We start from the raw sequence: 17,335 nt of genomic DNA on the forward strand, positions 1-17,335 counted from the left end.
ACATTCCAACAGGACATATGTATATGCACAATGCATGTTTGTGATTGTGTGTGTGTGTGTGTGTGTTTATGCATGTTCACAATTAGGGTACAAAGTACAAGCAAAAAACTTTACATATATAACCTAAATACACTAGATATTAGTGTTAAGTCCATTTGTACAATGTACTACTAATAACACTAGAAGTTATAGAGGAAGGGCTCTCACCTTGGCTCTTTTCCTGGCATGACCATGGTTGGATGTCCGCCTCTGTTAGAAGGGGATTAGAAAATATTAAAGGTAGAGGAAATAAACACTTAAGTTAAAAGCAATACAAATTTACAGAGAAAAAGCACTAACTTTAAAACCACTGTAACAGCCAAACTATGATGAGACCCTGTTGTCGTGGTTGTCCCCCAAGCTACAACTCTAGCAACTGTGACATGGAGGGGACCACAGGCCACCTACAGACAAATCACTCACCATGAAGATAAAAAACAGAAAGAGACTGACTGGTTGGCCTAGTTCATAGACTGGTAAAAATTACTTTTGAATAAACCAGGGAATCCTCTCCTGATTAGGATGGTTCCAGAAATATTACTACCATAGCATGACAAGTGTTTCTTCCCCAAACTTTGCTAACAGAAGCCTACTTAGCCTGTAATGGATGTGAAATATGGCCTCTAAGCATCACTTAAAATACTATCTTTGTAGGACAACACATTGAGAGCTCTAACTTCAGATACTCTAAAGACCTGTTCCTATGGCTGCAGAAATGGAATGAAGGCTCTTCTTGGCAACTGCCTACTTCCTGGAATATGAGAATTCTCCCAGTGCTAAGCTCCTGGTTGTTGGCTCTTATAGCCTGTTCGGGTCACGGATATAAGATGGGACAGGATAAAAAGAAAGGAGCATAGAAGATGTGGACAAGACCTCCAGAGCAAAGGGAAGTAAGGAGAGTGAGTAAGGAGGAGGATAGAAGCTGAGGAAGATGAATGAGGGCCTGAGGTGGGATGAAGGGGAAAATGGCTAATTAATTTATGAGGTTTCTGAATAGCTGAGAAGTCAAAATGGGGACTCTGGAGAAGAGGTTGGGTAGCGTTATGCATGGAGAAGTCAATGGCAACCCATTCCAGTACTCTCGCCTGGAAAATCCCATGGACGGAGGAGTCTGGTAGTCCATGGGGTCGATAAGAGTCGAACGTGACTGAAGCAACTTAGCAGCAGCAGCAGCAGCAGGGTTATGCATGATACTCAGGGCTTCTAAGATGTTTGGAATGGAACTGTCACTGGGGTGTGGAGAAAACTGAGGCTGGTGGGTGGAGGAGGGGAAACAAGATGGAGGCAGAGTGCCAGCATGGTTCTGGGTAGCTGAGGCTTTCTCTTTGCTTTGTCCTCTTCATTAGTTACCAAATAACACTGCTACAATGCAAAATGGAGAACTGGAAAGGTGGATGGAAAGAGGAAGAAATGACGGTGAATCTGGTCAGTGGCAAGATCTGTTACAGTAAGAGAATAGTCCAGGGATATGAAGAAGTATTTGTCACTATTTTTTTCAAATAAGTAAGAACATATACATGGCACAAAACAGAACAGTAAGTCTCCTCTTACATGTGTTCCCCAGCTACCCGGATCCCTCCTAAAGGATCAACTAGTACTGAATTTCTTGTAATCTTTCCAGAGATCTTTTATGAATCTATAAGTTTATTGTACATGTGTACACACACTTAAAAAAAAAGGATATTGTACACACTGTCCTAAATCTTACTTTTAAACTTTTCTTCAAGGATATATCTCCACAGAAGAGATAGTGTTTTTCTTAGTGGCTACATGGTATTCCTTTGTGTGGTCATACACAAACTGTACCATTTAGGATGTTTCTCATGTTTGTTAGTATAAACAATGCTTCAATGACTATATCATTGAGTATACCTGCAAATACTATACAGTCCATTTAAAATTTTTATGAAGTATTGCTAAATTGCCCTAGAGAGAAGTTATACCAATTTCAGTCAGTTCAGTTGCTCAGTCGTATCCCTCTCTTTGTGACACCGTGGACTGCAGCACGCCAGGCTTCCCTGTCCATCACCAACTCTTGGAGCTTGCTCAAATTCATGTCTATCACGTTGGTGATGCCGTACAACCATCTCATCCTCTGTTGTCCCCTCCCCTTCCTGCCTTCAATCTTTTCCAGCATCAGGGTCTTTCAAAATGAGTTAGTTCTTTGCATCTGGTGGCCAAAGTACTGGAGTTTCAGCTTCAGCATCAGTCCTTCCAATGAATATTCAGGACTGATTTCCTTTAGGATGGACTGGTTGGATCTCCTTGCAGACCAAGGGACTCTCAAGAGTCTTCTCCAACACCACACTTCAAAAGCATCAATTCTTCGGCTCAGTTTTCTTTATAGTCCAACTCTTATATCCATACATGACTACTGGAAAAACCACAGCTTTGACTAGATGGACCTTTGTTAGCAAAGTAATGTCTCTGCTTTTTAATACGCTGTCTAGGTTGGTCATAGCTTTTCTTCCAAGGAGCAAGTGTCTTTTAATTTCATGGCTGCAGTCACCATCTGCAGTGATTTTGGAGCCCAAGAAGATAAAGTCTGTCACTGTTTCCATTGTTTCTCCATCTATTTGCCATGGAGTGATGGGACTGGATGCCATGATCTTAGTTTTCTGAATGCTGAGTTTTAAGCCAGCTTTTTCACTCTCCTCTTTCACCTTCATCAAGAGGCTCTTTAGTTCCTCTTCACTTTCTGCCATAAGGGTGGTATCATCTGCATATCTGAGGTTATTGATATTTCTCCTGGCAGTCTTGATTCCAGCTTGTGCTTCATCCAGCCTGTCATTTCTCATGATGAACTCTGCATATAAGTTAAATAAGCAGGGTGACAATATGCAGCCTTGACGTACTCCTTTCCCAATTTGGAACCAGTCTGTTGTTCCATGTTTGGTTCTAACTGTTGCTTCTTGACCTGCATACAGATTTCTCAGGAGGCACGTCAGGTGGTCTGGTATTCCCATCTCTTCAAGAATTTTCCAGTTTATTGTGATTTACACAGTCAAAGGCTTTAGTATAATCAATAAAGCAGAAGTAGATGTTTTTCTGGAACTCTCTTGCTTTTTCGATGATCCAGCGGATGTTGGCAATTTGATCTCTGGTTCCTCTGCCTTTTCTAAATCCAGCTTGAACATCTGGAAGTTCATGGTTCACGTATTGCTGAAACCTGGCTTGGAGGATTTTGAGCATTACTTTGCTGGCTTGTGAGATGAGTGTTAAGCATGTGGTAGTGTGAACATTCTTTGGCATTGCCTTTCTTTGTGACTGGAACGAAAACTGACCTTTTCCAGTCCTGTGGCCACTGCTGAGTTTTCCAGATTTGCTGGCATACTGAGTGCAGTACTTTAACAGCATCATCTTTTAGGATTTGAAATAGTTCAACTGCAATTCCATCACCTTCACTAGCTTTGTTTATAGTAATGCTTCCTAAATCCCACTTGACTTCACATTCCAGGATGTCTGGGTCTAGGTGAGTGATCACACCATTGTGGTTATCTGGGTCATGGAGATCTTTTTTGTACAGTTCTTCTGTGTATTCTTCCACCTCTTCTTAACATCTTCTGTTTCTGTAAGGTCCATACCATTTCTGTCCTTTATTGTGCCCATCTTTGCGTGAAATGTTCCTATGGTATCTCTAACTTTATAAATACCAATTTTATATCTCTACAAAAATGTATAAATCTGCAATCTTCTCAGAATGCATAATTTTCATTTAATAGTCAAACACATACTGAAGGCCTAGTATGTATCATACCCCATGCTAACTACTGGAGGATAAAGAGATAAAAGACAGAAACCTTGTCAAAAAGAAACTCATAATTCTGCTGAAGAAGACAGACAAATGGACAATTACAATATAGGATATTAAGTGCATTACAGAGGTACTTATGAAGTGCTACAGGAGTGCAAGTATCTAACTAAGACCTGCTGCTGCTGCTGCTAAGTCGCTTCAGTCATGTCTGACTCTGTGCGACCCCACAGACGGCAGCCCACCAGGCTCCCCCGTCCCTAGGATTCTCCAGGCAAGAACACTGGAGTCGGTTGCCATTTCCTTCTCCAATGCATGAATTCATAAATTCACATGTTCATAAATAATGAGTGGCTGCAAGGAACTGTGTTGGGCCTTAGAGATCCAATGATGAGACTAAACTGACCTGGCAAAGGCCAGGGAAAGAACACCAAGGAGGGCGTTCTAGTTAGGGAAAGCATGTATAGAAGCATGTTTTCTCCAAACTTTTCAGCTCCAATTTATAACAGGGACCAGGGAATCCGTTAGGCTGAAGCATAGACTGCCAGAGGTGGATGGATAGCAGGCAAGGGGCTAGGTCACAATATGCCATGCTGACAAACTTGGGACTTAGCCTAGGGCATGAAGAGACACAGAAAGGTTGAAGAGAATAAACACAATCAGATCGTTATTTCATAGCCATCTTTCTAAAGCAGTATGGTAGATGAATCAGAGGGGATTACAAGTATAAAGGCAGAAAGCCTAGCTCAGTTCTTTAAAGGACCCACCTAAGAGTTCAGTATTTGTTACGTCAAGGCTTGCCCATTCTAAACTGAATCTCAGAACCTGTCTTACATAGCACTGTTTTCATGCCAAAGATGTTCTGAATTCCAATTGCTGATTCCAGGAATACATCGTCTCATACAGCACAAGTAATGAAAGTACCCTTTCCTCAAACTTTCCAGCTCCAATTCATAATATTCCAGAACAATATCTGGAACTATCCAGCTCTAATTCATAACAGGTACTCTCAGCATCAGTAAGATTCTTAGGGAGACTTAAGACTTGAGGGGAAGGTAAGAGAAAGAACAAACTTTTTAGTGTTCCTGAAGAGGAACACTGGTCCAGGGAGAAGGCTTCTGAAGCGTGGCCAAGGGTGGCCAAGAATGAAGACTCTGTAGAAGGAGCAGGAGCTCCAAGAAACGGCAGCAGCACCTCAACCTGCGCTAGCAGCCATGAAAGGAGTCTGAGGGGAGGCAGGTTCCCTTTCCAGCCTCCCACACAACCTATCTGGATATACAGGTGAAGACATTCTTAAACCAAATAAGTATCCATAGGGCATACAAGGGCTTCCCTGGCGGCTCAGAGGTTAAAGCGGCTGCCTCCAATGTGGGAGACCCGGGTTCGATCCCTGGGTCGGGAAGATCCCCGGAGAAGGAAATGGTAACCCACTCCAGTAGTCTTGCCTGGAGAATCCCATGGACAGAGAAGCCTGGTAAGCTACAGTCCATGGGGTTGCAAAGAGTTGGACACGACTGAGCGACTTTACATCACTTCACTTCAAGGCATACAAAACCTACAGTCATCCTTTCTTTTCTGTGTATCTTCAAGAAGAACACACAACAGGAATTCAGAACACCACTTAAAATAGTCTCCTGAGAACAGGGTAGCTTGGACCCAAAAGTTCATTTAATTATTATCGTCCATGTAACATGACAGCACATAATTAAATATTCAGCACTTATCTGTCCTGAGGATTTACAATTCATTATTGGTATCAGTGGAAACTAAAAGTAGAGCTGCAACAGCGGCAGACTGTCTCCCCAAACTCTGGGAGGATGGTGGGGAATGACAACTCATATGCAGAAGATGATGGAAAGAAAAGCGGCCATGAGAGAGATCTGGCAAACTGTAAGAGGAAAACAGCAGAAAAAGCAGGAGCTAGCGAACAAAATGTTTCAGAGTCGTCTGATTGTTTAAACTAACTAACTACAGTTAACAGTCTACCTCCTAGGCAAATAATAAAGACCAGTCTCACCCCTGGGCAAGAAGGAAAGGATTTATGCTATTTCGGCTTGGGTAACAGAGGAAACTAGTTGTAACCACAAGGAAGAGAACTGGAACAGGTAAGCTAGAGAAGGCTCAGAGGCCGGGCTGGCTGGGTACCAAAAAGGAGCCCTGGAAGAAGCTCGGCTGGCAATCTACTGGCATCATATCTGCAATGCAGTATGAATTTGGATGGCAAACAACATGGCAACCAAAGAATAAAATTCTTCTCATGCACATTTACCAAGTGGCAAGTTCAGAGACTATTTCTGATCCAGAAAATACTGACTGCTTTAACACAACCAGAATATGAATTTAATACTGTGTAAAGCCAGGCAGTTCTCATTTTAAGAGTTTATTATAAGCCATATTATGACATCAAATATCACTATATAGTTTATTTTTTGATCATTAAAAAATATCAAAATGTAGCAAGAACCAGTGTTACTCAGGTCCTAACAGATTAGGGATTTCATTCTGTTTTCTTTGAACTTCATTGTGGACTCTGACAAAAAGTGGAAGAGATATTTCTTGAGAGCCGAAGTTTGGCTTTTCCGGAGATTCAAATGTCTGTATAAGTGACTGGCTTCCTGTAGATCCCCAATACCATCCATAAGGACATTTCTGTTTTGCTGAAAAGAATGCACATGGGATGCACTTCTAATCCTTACCTGTGTCTCCTGACGCAAACTGGTATCTTCACTCTCTTTCTCAATTTCTTCTTTGCTTGGAGTCTTAGATATAAACTTGTTTTTGTTTACAGATTCTTCCACCAGCTTTTTTTCCGATTCTTTCATTATTTCCAGGGTCTCTTGAGTAGTGTTGCTGTTAGACATCTTCTTCAACAGAATACAGTAGCCTCTATGGACTCCTAAAAAAACATGAACTGCATTAAACGGGAGTTGTGCATCTATACTTAATACACTTAAAAGATTAGCATTTCACACAGAAGCCTACAATAGCCTTCCTATAACCCAGTATAGGGTTCTTTGATAAATGTTGCCCCTAGATTATCTAATTTCATTTCTTTTTTTTTTTTTTAAACTTTGGGGTGTGGTGTGTTAGTAGCTCAGTTGTGTACAACTCTTTGTGACCCCATGGACTGACTATAGCACCTGCCAGGCTCCTCTGTCCATGGGATTCTTCAGGCAAGAATAACGGAGTGGGTAGCCATTCCCTTCTCCAGGGGATCTTCCCAACCCAGGGATCAAATGCAGGTCTCCTGAGGTAAAATTGACATAAATTTCATATATTTAAAATGTACTAGGAGAAGGAAATGGCAACCCACTCCAGCATTCTTGCCTGGAGAATCCCATGGACAGAGGAGCCTGGCCAGCTATATAGCCCATGGGGTCATAAGAGTCAGATTTATGGACTAAACCATCACCCAGGAATTCTCTGGCAGTCCAGTGATTAGGACTCCACATTTTCACTGCTGAGGGCCCAGGTTCAATCCCTGGTGGGGAATTAAGATCCTGCAAGCCATGTGGTACAGCCAAAAGAAATATACAATTTGATTAATTAAGAAACATGCATACATTTGTGAAACATCGTCACAATCAAAATAGTGGGCATATTATAAAATCTTCCTCCTGCTCCTTTATAAACCCGTCCTCCCTTCTCCATATTCCCAGCCAACCACTGTCACTACAGTTCTGTCTCCATTTTCTAGAATTTTACATCATACATTATATGGATTCTTTTACTCAGCATAATTATTTTGAGATTCACCAGGATTCAGTTCTAAAGCAATGCAGTATAAAGTCCCCTTGGCATTTTATTTTCTCTCCCTTCTTCCCTCTAGAAATTTTGCTCACATTTTCAGCTTGAGCACTTCACAGAGTTAACTCACCAGACTCTCTTCAGAAAGGTGGAAAATATAAAGCTCTATTCAATACTAGAGAAGATCACTCTTCTTTCCCAAGGGAGGACCCCTACAACTACCACAAACCACAATACTGTTAACAACTTCAAGTGTTTCCTCTATCAAAAAGCAGCAAAATCAGACAATGTTTACAGAATCTTAAATTCTTTCCTTTATCTTAAGCAAACTGAAAAAGTAAGAAGAGTTTGTAGTCATCTGCTTTTCAGAAAGACCGAGTCTCTCCCTGGAGGAAGGGAGAATCTTTGCTTTGCTATTCACTATTTGAGTTCAGTCACTTTACTGCGTCCCAAAGACACAGATTTATAATGCAGGGGTTGCTAGCTCTTGTCACTTGCTATAGCTACAAGAAATCCTGTAATAAGGTCAATATAGTAATCTCAGCACATATTCAGAAACAGAAGCTGATGCTCTATACAAAGATTCACGTTCTCAACAACTGTTGAAGTCAAACATGCTTAGCTCCAACAATGGTTTATAATAGAGGCTATAAACCTTATGTGGATACTTAAGTTATCTCCTTACATGGATTACTGACTGTACTTGAATCCTAAATAATTCTTTCCCCTCTTTAAAAAGATAAGACTGAAAAATAAAATAAAAAGATAAGACTGGAAACCCTCTCAGATGTCATGTCTCTTGGCATGTGACCCTAGAAACTAAGCTAAACAAACAGAAGTGCTTCAAGAAAACTGTCATGCCAGACATTTTTTCCTCCTTCAAATCAGTTTCAAGGATAAGACCCAGAAGTTTCTTAAGTAGCATGTGTAACCTCAACCTGGCATAAATTAGTCCGCAAGATTATTGCTTTGTTCACCTTTTAGTAGCTCCTGAGCAGCTGCCTGGAGACTTAGTTTAAAAGGCCAGAGTCACTCATACAATAAGTCATACAGTTGAATTTAAAGATGAGAAACACTGGAAGATACTGACTACACAAGGAAAATGGCTGATATTTCATTTTTTAATTGATTCAGTGTCTAGAGATTTCTATAAAAAGACTTCCCTGGTAGTGCAGTGGTTAAGAATCCACCTTCCAATGCACGGGATGTGAGTTTGATCCCTGGTCAGAGAGCGAGAATCCTACATGCCATGGGGCAACTAAGTCCATCTGCCAAACTACTGAGCCCATGTACTCTGAAGCCCATGTGCCCCAACTCCAGAGAAGCCTGAGCACTGCAACAGAAGCTGCCACGTGCCACAACGGAGACATAATGCAGCCAAATAGTTTTTTTTTAAAGTTATAACCTACAGAGCTTATGGTCGTTGGCTGCACATGGGAACTGTACACACACATACACTTGTCTTCTCTCTCCACAGATAAATCAAGCCTCAATTCTCTTCAGTCTGAAGGACAGTAAGACTTAGTGCATCCCTTCTCTGCATCTCTTAGCTGGGAAACATCAATAAAGATGCGAATCGGAAGAGTTCTTAGATACAACCTCATGCTATCATCCCCATCCTCCCCAAAGAAGACTTTCTTTGTGTGAGTTCCTGAGAGGAGCTTTCTTTCTTCTAGAAAACTCCCAGGACAGGATCAACTCACCATTTTATAGCCTTAACTTGTGACTCAGCTGGCAAAGAATCTGCCTACAATGTGGGAGACCTGGGTTCCATCCATGGGTTGGGAAGACCCCCTGGAGAAGGGAAAGGCTACCCACTCCAGTATTCTGGCCTGGAGAATTCCATGGACTGTATAGTCCATGGGGTCACAAAGAGTCGGACACAATTGAGTGACTTCACTTTTACTGTTGTATAGTTTCTCCCTATAGAAAGCTATGAACTGTTTCAATCCTGACCCTAAATCTGCCTTAAGAGTCAAACAAAATTAAGTATACTACTTTTACCACATGATAGATCTTTAATATTTTTCTTTTTCAGGCTTAAATAACCTTAAACAGATTACTCTGTCAGAAAGAAAAGTCAGAGGTGGGGAGTGGTGAAAACTGGATGAAGGTGATCAGAAGGCATACACTCCTAGTGAAACAACACGTAAGAGCTGGAGACGCAACAACTAGAGATGATGATGGTTAACTGCACGGTACATTTTGAAAGCTGCTAAAAGAGTAGCTCCTAAAAGTTCTCATCAAAAGAAAAAAAAAATTTTGGCCTGGAATTGTATTTAATTGAATTTTAAAAATTCACTCAACATAAATTAAGCACTTTGAAGTGAATTCAGTGCATTCAGTATATTCACAATGTTGTGTAACCATCACCTCTGTCTAGTTGCAAAACAGTTTCATCAACCTAGAAGGAAACCGTCTAATAGGAAATGGATGTTAACTAAACTTATTGTGGTAATCATTTCATAGTATATGTATGTGAAATTATTAAGCAGTACACTTTAAACTATGGTTTTTCCAGTGGTCATGTATGGATTTGAGAGTTGGACTGTGAAGAAAGCTGAGCACTGAAGAATTGATGCTTTTGAACTGTGGTGTTGGAGAAGACTCTTGAGAGTCCCTTGGACTGCAAGGAGATCCAACCAGTCCATCCTGATCTCCCTGGGTGTTCTCTGGAAGGAATGATGCTAAAGCTGAAACTCCAGTACTGTGGCCACCTCATGCGAAGAGTTGACTCATTGGAAAAGACTCTGATACTGGGAGGCATTGGGGGCAGGAGGAGAAGGGGACAACCGAGGATGAGATGGCTGGATGTTATCACCGACTCGATGGACATGAGTCTGAGTGAACTCTGGGAGTTGGTGATGGACAAGGAGGCCTGGCATGCTGTAATTCATGGGATCGCAAAGAGTCGGACACGACTGAGTGACTGAACTGAACTGAACTGAACACTTTAAACTTATACAGAGCTATCTATCAATTAAATCTCAATAAAACTGAAAAGATGGGAGAAAGTGGTATGGAAAAATGTAAAGTAGTAGTTGTTTCTTTTTCCAGGATTAGCTTCAATTACCAAACAGGTATATTGTCAAATCAGAATAATAACTTTGCAGCTCCTCTTTACATCTAAGGCAGAAAAGGCTCAACTGTCTGGACACCTGGACTAATAACTTCATGGTGTCCAAGCACTGTTATTCAGTCAAAGCACTAGTGAAAAAATTCAACTAAAAACAAATAACAGTCTTTCATAACAGTCACCTGTGGAATATGGTCACACATTCCAACTTCAGTTGCAAGGAGTCACATAGTTTCCTTCACTTACTGGGAAACAGAAAAACTTGAACTTTAGATTAAGACATCCATAAAACAGACAGTGATTAATGCACCCACTTTTAAGAATTCTGACAGTCATTTCCACTGAGACTACTGGCCTCTTAAAGATCTGTGTAAAACAAAGTAATTCTTACTCTAAGGAAAGAGGAAGCAGCAGAGGAAACGGTACAGTAGACCTTATACTGGCTGCCTATCCAAATCTCCTCTTTCTCCCACACTTCTCTAGCCCAGATTTCCTCTTGGTGTTTGCCTTCCTCTGAGGACACGATTGGCGAAGGTGGTCCTATCCCTGAGTCCTACGAGGTGGATCCTAATTAGCTAGACTAATTGTGGTAATTCTGTTTTCTTTTGTGAATGGGTTGGGAAGGGACAAGTGACTCAATCATTACCAGCTAGACATGAGAGGGCTTTGCTGGGTAGGTGGCTTTAAAGAAAGGCCATTGTATTTGAAAAAAAAAAAGCCACTAGAGAAATGCTTTTCTTCTGCTGAAGGTTGTCTTCTGTGTAGATGATGCCTGGACTGCAACAACCTACAAACACATGGAGAAGGGTGCATCAGAGAGAATAAGCTAGCAATGAGAGGTCAGAGTGTTACTTACTATCTTAGAGTTACCCATCACAAGATACATGGAGGTCAAATCTGTATTACTTCGCTGGGGTTCTGTTTTGTTCTATAATTTTAACTACAGTCACTTCTAACCCTGTAATCCTACGCAGAAGGCTCTCTTTATCTGTTGGGGCATAAGGATCCCTGGAAACAATTTTTTCTGGGCCAAAACAAAGCAAAAGTTGCAGCCAAGGGACAAGATAATTTACTAGCACGAAGAAAGGAAGAAAAGAAAGAAAGGTCTTTAAAGAGCAAAAATAAAGTCAGAAGATAAGGGTTAAAAGGCAAAGAAACAATTTCCACTGTGGATGGCTTATTCAATGAAGAAAGGAACTATTTCATATATAACTTGAGTAAAACAAAGCAAGACAGTAAGCTCCCAAGAGAGCCTAGATGGTGTGCTTCCCTACAACCTATTTGTGTACATTGTACATTTCACCCTGGCAAATAGCACAATTTTAAGGCAGAGTGTCTCCTGAGGACACTCAGTGGCTCGAAGCTGCACAGAGTGACTGTCAGAAGCGAGGGGCAAGGAGAGGCAGTGAGGAAATAGGATGATACAGGAGAAGAAGATTGGAAGCCAAGATTTGGCAGTTTTTTTCAGGGAGAATACTGCATATTCCCCATAAATTTTTTGACTGCCAAGGTAAGTACCTTCCAGAGCACAGTGAGATTATATATCCTTCCATCTACTCTATAAAAACCTTCTAGGCATTGTGCCAAAAAGAATATATAGAGGATATTCAGAGATAGAAGGGCAATTTAATTTTCTTCCTTTTAATCTATGACCAGGTAGAGAGAACGCAAGAAAGAAGAAAATAACTAGAGGCTAAAACTTCTGACTTACTCTGTGGCAAAATCCCTATAAACTTTCTAATCCTTTTCTAATTTATACATCAACAGTAAGTTACTCCCAACTGATACTCATATTGAAAAAATATTTAAAATCTAGGGGCTCAGGACAATGGATAAACAAATTGTGGTATATTCATATAACAGAATACTATTCAACAACTTAAAAAATGAACTTTTGGTATCTGCTTTCCTCTGAGGACACATGATTAGGGAAGGTGACCCTATCCCTGAGCCCCAAGAAGGCTGATCAATCGTGGTAATTCTGTTTCTTTTTTGAGACTTGAGAAGAAACAACTGATTCAATCACCACTGACCCCACTGGCTGTATACTGACATACACAAAAACATGCGTGGATTTCAAAACTGTATGGTAGGCAGAAGAAAGCAAATCTCTTTCCCTAAAAATATAGACTATGTAAATCCACTTACATGAATTTCAAGAACAGGCAAAACCATCCGACAGTGGTTTAAATCAGAAAGGTTTGGGGGTAAAATACTGATTCAAAAGAGACATAAGGGATCCTTTAGGAGTGATGGAAATATTCTGCTTTGTTTGGGGTAATGGTCACATGGGTGTATATAAATGTCAAAACTTAATTAACTGAGTACTTAATATTTGTGTATTTTACTGTATGTTATTTAAACACACATACATACACAAAGAGAAAAAAATGCTCTTAGGAGTCAAGACAGTGGGGACAAAATATTCATAGGTTTAAAATGACAGGTTAAAAACAAACTGTCCAGACACTCATGATAGCTTAGCCTATTCATACACTCTTTGACACTGGAGTTAGCACAAAAGGGAAAACCATTAATGTTTATTGAGCACAATTATGAACCTGGTGACTTTATGTACTTCAAATTATATCCACCAAGAGTGGGTAAGGAATTTACCCAAGGTCACACTACTGTTAAATGACAGAATCAGACCTCTGGTGCTGATGCCAAAGTCTACATTCTTTCTGTGACTCTCATTACTGTTTCTATACATTACTTTAATCCTAACAAAGCATTAGGGTATTTTTCAGATGAAGAAACCAAAGCTCTGAGGAATTAAATAACTTTCCCAAGTTAATACAATGAGGGGGCAAAGGCAAGATTCTAGCCTAGCTGTGTCTGATCCCAAAACCAAAGTTCTAGGTGTCCCAAGTAGACATTCAAGGGTGTTCTGGGACATGACGTATGGGATGGAAGGGTGCCCAGATCCAAGGTCTCCCTTCAGAGTGTCAGTGGGGGACATATTTTGGGGCTTGCAAACTCCCATTTTTTGCCTCAATCTGAGTCACCTCTCAGGACTTTAAATTTTTTATAGTTTATAGAAAACATCTTGTTTGATCTTCTAAAGGTATAAAATATCATCATTTAATAAATAAAATACATTGTTGAGGGCCATACAGTCTGTAAAAGGAGCTAGAATTCAAATCAGGTCTTCTTGATTCCAAAATCCCATGTTTTTTCCACTATAGTGTCCAAAGGACAAAAAGCAAAAAAGTATGGTAACTGTATGTCTGAAAAGGAAAATTGGTTCAACTGCCCTTGGGACAAGGACAAGAAAGGCTGTACTGAGTTATGAGAGATACAGGTCAAACACTCCCTTCTCGTCAAAGACAGAAAGCAAAACATGGGGGAATAGAGTATAAAGTACTTATGGAACGTGTAAAGCTATAGCTATGTGACAGTCACCAAGTCTTTCAAAGATTTCAGAAGTCAAATGTCATAGGTTTCACTAGTACTAAGCCAATAAAAGCAAACAACAACAACTGTGCCAATTCTCCAAATCAGGGAAGCATGAGAAAACCATTCTACTCTATAAATGCAAAAGGATTCACTGGTGTGTAAGGGAGGCCACAGTTGGCTGATGTCCACAGCAATTCCTTAGGTAAAGTAAAGAGAGAAACAAGATTGAAATGTTCTGAACATGTACCCTCTTTCTTTGCTCAGTATCTGTTATGGTCGTACTTGCCCCAAAATGCGAGCTGCAGGTGCTCTGATTGATGGACTGAAGTGTCAGTTGGGCTTCATTATAGTTTTATCGGCTTCTCTACATTCTTGGCCAAAAATGCCCATTTTATTTCCTTGAGCAAAACAGAACAAATCATATTTCCTCCTCTTTCAAACAAAAAGCAGCAGTGCTCCAACAGTGGAGCAGTTCTACTACTTCCATTTTCTTTAGCTTTATCACAGTAATGCCACTATGTAGAAAATAACACAGAATTTTAGAAATGGAAAAGACTCACACTGTCTTTTCCCACATCCTGGAAAAACTGCTCCCAACTAAACCCAGACAAGACATGCTAGGAAAGAAAACAAAAAAAATCACAATTTACCTATTGCTTATGGCATTTCAAGATGCCTTCTCTCGCAAACTTAAACACTATGCAGCAAAGTGTGTATTGCCCACTGTGAGGAACTCAGAGGTCAACCTATGAGGTGGAGAGGGCACTTAAGCCAACAATTTAGTTTTAAAATAATCTTTCAAAATCTAAAACTGAATGTGAGTTTGGCCAGAGAAATAAGGTAAGAACAATCTAATTTCACATGAAGGAACTGGAAAACTTTAAGAATCATTACTCCTTAAGCCTCCGCTACAAAGGAGAGCCTGCTGTTCATTCCCTAATATCCAATCACCTCTTTCTTAATACAACTATTGATTTTCAGTTGGGCACATGGCTGTAAAAATGTTACACATATTCTAACTTTCATTATAGCTAAATGAATGTGTGACTAGGTTGCGGTCCACGGGATATAAGTAGAAAGAATTATTATTATGGCTGGATTGTGTCCTCTCAAAATTCACATGCTGAACCCCTATCCACTCCCTTACCCCCAGTACTTCAGAATGTGACTGTATTTGGAGATGGGGCCTCTAAAGAGGTGATTAAATTAAAGCCTAATTTGGCTGGTATCCTTATAAGAAGAGGAAACTGAAACATACAAAGAGATATCAGAGCTGTGTGGGCACAGGAAAAAAAACCATGGGAGGACACAGTAAACAGAGGCCATTTAGAAATCCAGGAGAGAGGCTTCAGGAAAATTCCAGTCTGCTGACACCTTGATCTTGAGACTTTTAGCCTCCAGAACTGTGAGAAAATAAATTTCTGTTGTTTACACACTCCTGTTTCTGGTATTTTGTTACAGCACCCCCAGGAAACTAATAAAAATAATAAATACAAATTGTATGAAGTATCCTTAATGGAAACAGATGGCCCTTCTTCCCTGATCCCTGATTCTTGTCGTCTTGAATGCAGAAGTAAAAGCTGGCACTTCACTCATCATCCGAGGCTGTGAGATGATAGGATTAAAAACCATAGACAGTGGGGCAGCGGAAGAAACCTAACTCCTTGATGAGACCAACCCTGGATGGACTGGCTACTTCTGGATTTCCTGAATGTAAGAGAAAGACTTCTTTTGTCTTGTTTAAGATACTATTTAAGTTTTGCTGTAATATATATTAAAAGCATACACACTCTCTTAAAAAATGATAAAAAATAATACCAGACCACCTTACCTGCCTCCTGAGAAATCTGTATGCAGGTCAAGAAGCAACAGTTAGAACTAGACATGGAACAACAGATTGGTTCCAAATTGGGAAAGGAGTACGTCAAGAATGTATATTGTCACCCTGCTTATTTAACTTATATGCAGAGCACATCATATGAAATGCTGGGCTGGATGAAACACAAGCTGGAATCAAGATTGCCAGCAGAAATATCAATAACCTCAGATACGCAAATGACACTACACTTATGGCAGAAAGTGAAGAACTAAAGAGCCTCTTGATGAAAGTGAAAGAGGAGAGAGAAAAAGCTGGCTTAAAACTCAGCATTCAAAAAACGAAGATCATGGCATCTGGTCCCATCACTTCATGGCAAATAGATGGAGAAACAATGGAAACAAGTGACAGACTTTATTTTCGTGGGCTCCAAAATGGTGACTGCAGCCATGGAATTAAAAGACGCTTGCTCCTTGGAAGAAAAGCTATGACCCACCTAGACAGCATATTAAAAAGCAGTAAAGCAGCTGTTACTTTATCAACAAAGGTCCATTTAGTCAAAGCCATGGTTTTTCCAGTAGTCATGTATGGATGTGAGAGTTGGACTGTAAAGAAAGCTGAGCCCCAAAGAATTAATGCTTTTAAACTGTGGTGTTGGAGAAGACTCCTGAGAGTCCCTTGGACTGCAAGGAGATCAAACCAGTCAATCCTAAAGGAAATCAGTCCTGAATATTCATTGGAAGGACTGATGCTGAAGCTGAAGCTCCAATATTTTGGCCACCTGATGGGAAGAACTGACTCACTGGAAAAGACCCTGATGCTGGGAAAGATTAAAGGCAGGAGGAGAAGGGGACAACAGAGGATGAGATGGTTGACGGCATCATCGATTCAATGAACAAGAATTTGAGCAAGCTCCAGGAGTTGGTGATGGACAGGAAAGCCTGGCATGCTGCAGTCCATGGGGCTGCAAAGAGTCGGACATGACTGAGCAACTGAACTGAACTGACTGTAAGGAAAAGGCTGAACCTCATTAAAGGGTGAGTTAGGGATGGCTTCCCCTTCAAGGATCACTGCCTTGTTGCGAAGGGGTGTGCATAATTCTGTAAAGCTATGAGCCATGCCGTGCAGGGTCACCCAAGATGGACAGGTCATAGCAGAGAGTTCTGAAAAATATGATCCACTGGAGGAGGGAATGCAAACCACCTCAGAATAACTGTGAGAACCATGAGAATCTTGCATACTGGGCTTCAGCATTATGTGAACCAAGAACTTCCAGATGTCCAAACTGGGTTTAGAAAAGGAAAAGGAATTAGAGATCAAGTTGCCAACATTCACTGGATTATACCAAGAGAATTTCAGAAAAACATCTATCTCTGTTTCATCGACTACACTAAAATTTTTGACTGTGTCAATCATGAAAAACTGTGGAAAGCTGTCAGAGAGATGGGAATATCAGACCATCTTACCTGTCTCCTGAGAAACCTATATCCAGGTCAAGAAGCAACAG

General features: G+C 40.6%; 1 protein-coding gene across 23 annotated transcripts in view; it reads right to left on the reverse strand.

Moving 5' to 3' along the window:
* The window catches only part of R3HDM2 (R3H domain containing 2), a 161,681-nt gene that overhangs the window by 38,950 nt on the left and 105,396 nt on the right, over positions 1–17,335 (reverse strand). For 22 of the 23 annotated variants that reach the window (XM_040233023.1, XM_040233044.1, XM_040233027.1 and 19 more), the window contains 2 exons: positions 6,487–6,686; positions 208–249 (listed from right to left, as the gene is read on the reverse strand). In XM_040233023.1, coding sequence (XP_040088957.1) covers positions 208–249; positions 6,487–6,651 — 207 coding nt within the window. In that variant the 5' untranslated portion in view covers positions 6,652–6,686. Of the gene's footprint in view, positions 1–207; positions 250–6,486; positions 6,687–11,259; positions 11,401–17,335 lie in introns of all 23 variants that reach the window. The other variant, XM_040233025.1, reaches the window with a different exon arrangement.

Source organism: Oryx dammah, unplaced genomic scaffold, assembly GCF_014754425.2.
Source record: "Oryx dammah isolate SB20612 unplaced genomic scaffold, SCBI_Odam_1.1 HiC_scaffold_29, whole genome shotgun sequence".
Classification (NCBI taxonomy): Eukaryota; Metazoa; Chordata; class Mammalia; order Artiodactyla; family Bovidae; genus Oryx; species Oryx dammah.